This window comes from Habropoda laboriosa, unplaced genomic scaffold (genome assembly GCF_001263275.1).
Source record: "Habropoda laboriosa isolate 0110345459 unplaced genomic scaffold, ASM126327v1 scaffold147, whole genome shotgun sequence".
In the NCBI taxonomy this organism is placed as follows: Eukaryota; Metazoa; Arthropoda; class Insecta; order Hymenoptera; family Apidae; genus Habropoda; species Habropoda laboriosa.
This window is the reverse complement of record NW_017100256.1, coordinates 467,507-472,818: the sequence shown is the minus strand read 5'-3', so window position 1 is coordinate 472,818 and position 5,312 is coordinate 467,507. Positions and strand designations below refer to the sequence as shown.

Genomic DNA, 5,312 nt, shown 5'->3' with positions numbered 1-5,312 from the left:
TTACTTAAAATTTAATATTAATTATCATAATAATCGTTAATTATTTAAAAAATTTGTGTCCACTTTCCTTGCAAACAGAGTACTTACACCTCGCGTTATTTCGAATTATGTAAGTTACATATCTGACAAATTGAAGTAATTACCAAACAAGGTAAATTTATAAACTATACTTTGTATACGTGAAGCGTAAACACACAAACACATACATGCATAAACGCATATGCTTCATACGCAAACTATAGAATATATACTTTATAAATATGCGTACTTTAATAAAATATTAATCAAATCAATTTTGACAGATACTTCAAAGTGACGGTGGAAAAATGAACAATTCTCGATTCGAAAATAGTCGATAATAGCTCGATCAGTGAGAACAGTCAAGAGGCATCTCGAATTGGTAATTCTTAAGTCGGGGTTGGGGTCGGGTTCGGGGTCGGAGTCAAGTTCCCTGCTTGCGACGTGCGCCGTAACCGTTGCGCTGTGTAACCTTCTGTCAGCCGTCGTCGGCAGAGAGCGAGTACTCGGTGATCAGAGGAAAGATGGCTACGAACTTTGGGGTAGAGTGTCAGTACTTTTACGAAGATGTCGTCTACCGTGTGGACAAAAAAGGTAACGTTGTGTTCGGAATCGTTATGGAAAATGACGATCAAGATTTGTCCGAGGAAAGTTCTGACAGTGAAGAGAGCCCAAAGAGAAAAAAGGGCGAGATTCGCGTGGTCTGGCATCCCTCCGGTGTTGAGGAATTGGTCAGCTCAAAGAAGGTATTCAACGTTTAATATTTAACGATAACGCGTTGTTTGGATAAATGAACGATATATAAAATAGTATTTAATATTTCTTTGTATTATTACTTTTATCGTATTTGTTTTTAATTTCATGAAAAGCGACACCTGTCATGCGAACGATATTTTCAACTGAAAATTAAATTCAAATTTGAATTAAAATTTGATGTAATAACCGTGATCTTTCATTATTAATAGAATGTTAAAGTTATCTAAAAATTTCACTTTGATTTATAGGTTCATTTAGCAGATAGAACACTCATGCCAGGAGATGTTGTACGACGTATGATTAAAGGAAAGGATACACAGAGAGGATACTGCAGGGATATTGAACTTACTGCTTGTGTTCAAGTGATTGGTAGTAAACAAGTCCTTACCAATATTAGGAGTGAAGATTTAGTTCCTTTGGAAGTATGTAATCAAACATTTATGGTAGTTATCTTTAACAAAGTAACTCATATATTATAATTAATAGTTTCTATTTATAGGAATTCACAACAGATATAGCTGTTTGTATGGATTCATGGGTTGGTGGCATAAAAATGGCACATTTTAAATTATGGCTTACTACACCTGATGGATCTCGTTGTGTTGTAAATGAAATGGATTCTCGCGTATTAGGACAATTAGAGGAGAGGCGTGATAATGTAAGAATCAAATCCAGAATAGTACTTTGGTTAAAAATATAATGAAATTTTTTTAGGAACATGACTTTCCTCATTCTGAATTTTATCCTGGTCAAAGTTTGTGGGGACCAGTTCACTGCCTAGATCATGCACAGTGGATCACATGTACAAGAGAATTGAAAGCAAAGAGAAAAATTATACCGTTGAAACTAATAAATGTAATTGTAGAAAAGGTAGAAACAGATTGGGTAGGAGTGCACTGGTTGTGCAGAGCTTATTCAAAAGATGGTGCTTGGTCAGATCAAGCTCAACCAAAATTTGTAGTTGAAGGAGAAAATTTGAAGAAATTAAAATTATTAAATGTTTTTGAGCCTTCTACTGTGCAAGTGGGAGATCGTAATTTCTATGTAATTAAAGGTGATGAAAACGTCATTACACGAGAACAATGGCGAAAGCAACAAAGAGACATTTTTCAAGTTCCTAAACATAGTCCAAAGAAAACACGTCCAAATATCAGTATCACAAAGCCACCTGAAGATAAAAAAAAGGAGAAAGATAAGGTTAATGAGCAGCAAACAGAAAATGGTCAAAATAATATTAACAATTTACAAAATGTGACAAGTAATAATACTCTAATGCCTCCAGCACAAAATCAGCATACTGAAAGTTCTGATGATTGGGATACAGAAGACACAGGTTCGCAAAGCGACAGTGCTTCGGTAAGATTTTTTATCACTCTTTAAATTATTACACGATTTGTAGAGCTAATGGATATTTGAATATTTTTAGGTATCTAGTGGATGTTCAAGTATGTCATCTATGGGAAAAAAGAAAAAAGGTCCAGCTTTGATGACAAAAGTACTGAAGAAGAAGAAGTTGTGTAAAGCAAGGAAAAAAGTGCCACCAGTTCCACTTATTCCAGGAACTAAAATTGTTGTAGAAACATTGTCTACAAATACAAAAGCTAATGTTGTGTGGCAGGATGGTTCAGTAGAATTTGGTACTACATAAATAATTTTTTAAATTATTTACTAGCTCTAATAGTATAGAATTTTTATAATCTTCTGTATTACTTATTTTAAGGTATTCCATCTACACAGCTTTACCCAATTCATCATTTAGATGATAAAGAATTTTTCCCAGGTGATTTTGTAGTTGATCAAAAAGAAGAATCTCGAATGTATGGTGTAGTTCAAAGTGTTGACCATCAAGGAAGAACAGCTAAAATAAAGTGGTTTAAAACATACACTTCTAGTCAAAGTCCACAGTAAGTAATTGCTATTAAAATACAATAATTTTTATTGGAATTAATGAAGTTTATGAAACAAATGTATTAAACTCAATAAATATTTGTTAGACCAACTTTACTAGAAGAACGTGAAGTCAGTGTATACGATTTGAAAGATCATCCAGACTTTCAGTATAGACCAGGTACATTAGTAATTCGAATTGCTAATTTTGAAGGAGAAGATGCTGGATGCACTGCTGGTCAAGTGCTAGATAATTATCCAGAAGGACGAGTTAAAGTGTGGTGGGTTGACGGACATGTAAGTATGTGTTGGCCTCAAGATTTGTATAAAGTAGGTGAATATGATAGTGATGAAGGAGGAGATGAAGGAGTATCGTCTGATGCGTCATGGGAAACGGAAATGGAAGACTGTTTTATTGCTGATACTGATGGTACAGAACAAACAGAGCTAGAAAGTATAAAACCAAAATTAGCCGCACACATCGAGAAAGCTCGAATTGCAATGTCTAGATTGGAAGAGATCTTTACCCAAAATCCGTCGCTTCAAACAACCGAAGTTATGAGAAAATTGTTAGAAGTTTATAAAGATTGCCGATACATGGATAAACTTATGGGTACTTCTTTTTTCCATGAAAGTCATTTCCAAGGACTTTTGGAAAGGGTCCGAGAACGTGGTCGAGCAAATGTAGCGCAACGTATGGCGGATCAAGTAACAAGATTGTTTACACACAAATCTGATGGATCAGAAGAAAACATAGAAAAAGACAATACGGATAATTCCAGCAGTATACAATCAGGAAGTAATCCTTGTGAAAAAATTATTACTACTGTTACGGATATGACAGAATCCATCGATAATAAAAACGACCAAGATATTAATAAACAAAATGCAAAAGGCGAAGAATCAGTTGATCATTTATTTATTAACGTTAATCCTAATCCTGAAGATTCTGGATTGTATTCTGCAGAAAATTCGAAAAAAGAATCGGGTTCGAGTGAATCAAGTGGAGAATTTCTACTCAGTGAAGATGTAAATAATGTACCTGATCCTTCAGTGGAAAAAGCAGACGCGAATAAGGGCTCCAAGATGCAAATGCACATAACGAGTTCTAACGTAGCCAGTTCTCAGGTTTGCGTTAAATTATGTACTCTAATAAAAGCTCAACTTGTATTGGCGCATGCAGAAGTTTCTAGACGATTTGGATTATCAAAGATGTCATTATCTGACGCTGAAAAGGGATCATCTCCTTTGAAAAAGCAAAAGAAAGAAGAGGAAAAGCGTATAGAATTGTTACAAGAACCATCGGAATGTCCGATAGAAATTCCACCACCAGTATACTCAGAGGGAGAAGGATTTTCTATAGAAGAAACAGCGCCAGATAGTCATAAATTTAAATTAACAATGTTCCAACCTACGGATCCCACAAACTTTTTCAGAACTGTTTCCAAAGAATTAAAACTTTTGAAGAGTTCACTTCCACCTGGAATATGGGTGAAAGGATTTGAAGATAGAATAGATCTATATTCTGTAATGTTTCGTGGACCCGAGAAAACACCATACGAAGATGGTCTCTTTCTTTTCGATTTTCAATTGTCCGCCGATTACCCTTGTGCTCCACCACTTTGCCATTACATTTCTTACTGTAATGATAGGTTAAATCCTAATCTGTACGAAGATGGTAAAGTATGTGTGAGCTTACTTGGAACGTGGTCTGGTCGTGGAACCGAAGTGTGGACAAATTCCTCGACATTGTTGCAAGTTATAGTCTCGATTCAAGGCCTTATTCTTGTACCCGAACCATATTTTAACGAAGCGGGATTTGAAAAACAAAAAGGCTCTCAACAGGGAAAAGAAAATTCAAGAATGTACAATGAAATGGTCGTACTGAAACTGGTTCAAGCGCAAACTAAATTATTACAGCACCCACCGCCCGTATTTAAAGATATTATTATTGGACATTTCAAGAGGCACGTAAAAAAATTACTGCAACGCCTAGACTTATGGATGGAAATTTCTGAACAGCATAACAATCAACATCCGTTATCACCAGTAACACCTACGACTTTCAAACAAATATCCGACGTCGGTATGTTATGCATTTTATTTTTCATTAATTATATATAAAATACATATATTCGATCATCTTAATTATTTCTCTTTTGTGTAGATGAAAAAATTTTATCAGAATTTCCATTAATACCAGCGTCCAGAGGTTTCTGTATAACACTCCGTAAAACTTTAGCTACGTTCAAAGAAGTGCTGATCAGAGAAGGTATCATAGAAAGAGAGAACGAAATACAGGTTTATGAAAATATTAAAGAACAGACGAAGAATGAACGTCACGAATCAAGTAAAATCGTTGACAATAATATGATAGAACACGACAGTAAAAGAAAAAATAGTGAAGAAAGCTGCAAATTAACTCCGAATGGTAGTCTCCCCAAGGACCGTGTTTCATCTTCCTCGACGAATATTTCTTCTACGCCATCAAGCGAAACGAAGAAAAGCACTTCGAATCATACCATCAGCTAGCCACAAGGTAAACCTAAGTTTAAACCTAAAAATTTAGCTCGTAAAAGGTACACGATTATTCAGTAATATATTCAAATAATTTATTATATATACATATATTAAAAATTTGTTCAATAATG

The 5,312-nt window shown here is 34.8% G+C and overlaps 1 protein-coding gene across 1 annotated transcript; it reads left to right on the top strand.

Annotated features, from left to right (window-relative positions):
• The first annotated feature begins 508 nt into the window (after positions 1 to 508).
• LOC108572574 ((E3-independent) E2 ubiquitin-conjugating enzyme UBE2O) lies at positions 509 to 5,255 on the top strand. The gene is made up of 8 exons (XM_017934835.1): positions 509 to 764; positions 1,023 to 1,196; positions 1,274 to 1,432; positions 1,489 to 2,130; positions 2,201 to 2,411; positions 2,495 to 2,678; positions 2,769 to 4,747; positions 4,829 to 5,255. The coding sequence occupies exons 1-8, from the start codon at positions 543 to 545 to the stop codon at positions 5,191 to 5,193; spliced, it is 3,936 nt and encodes a 1,311-aa protein (XP_017790324.1). The 5' UTR covers positions 509 to 542; the 3' UTR covers positions 5,194 to 5,255.
• The last annotated feature ends 57 nt before the right edge of the window (positions 5,256 to 5,312 follow it).

Bases quoted from the DNA above. Each gene is read 5' to 3' on its own strand.
- LOC108572574 (XM_017934835.1), top strand. From the start codon at position 543: ATGGCTACGAACTTTGGGGTAGAGTGTCAGTACTTTTACGAAGATGTC. The intron at 1,197-1,273 runs GTATGTAATCAA...TTCTATTTATAG, and splicing joins AAGATTTAGTTCCTTTGGAA to GAATTCACAACAGATATAGC. The intron at 1,433-1,488 runs GTAAGAATCAAA...AAATTTTTTTAG, and splicing joins TAGAGGAGAGGCGTGATAAT to GAACATGACTTTCCTCATTC.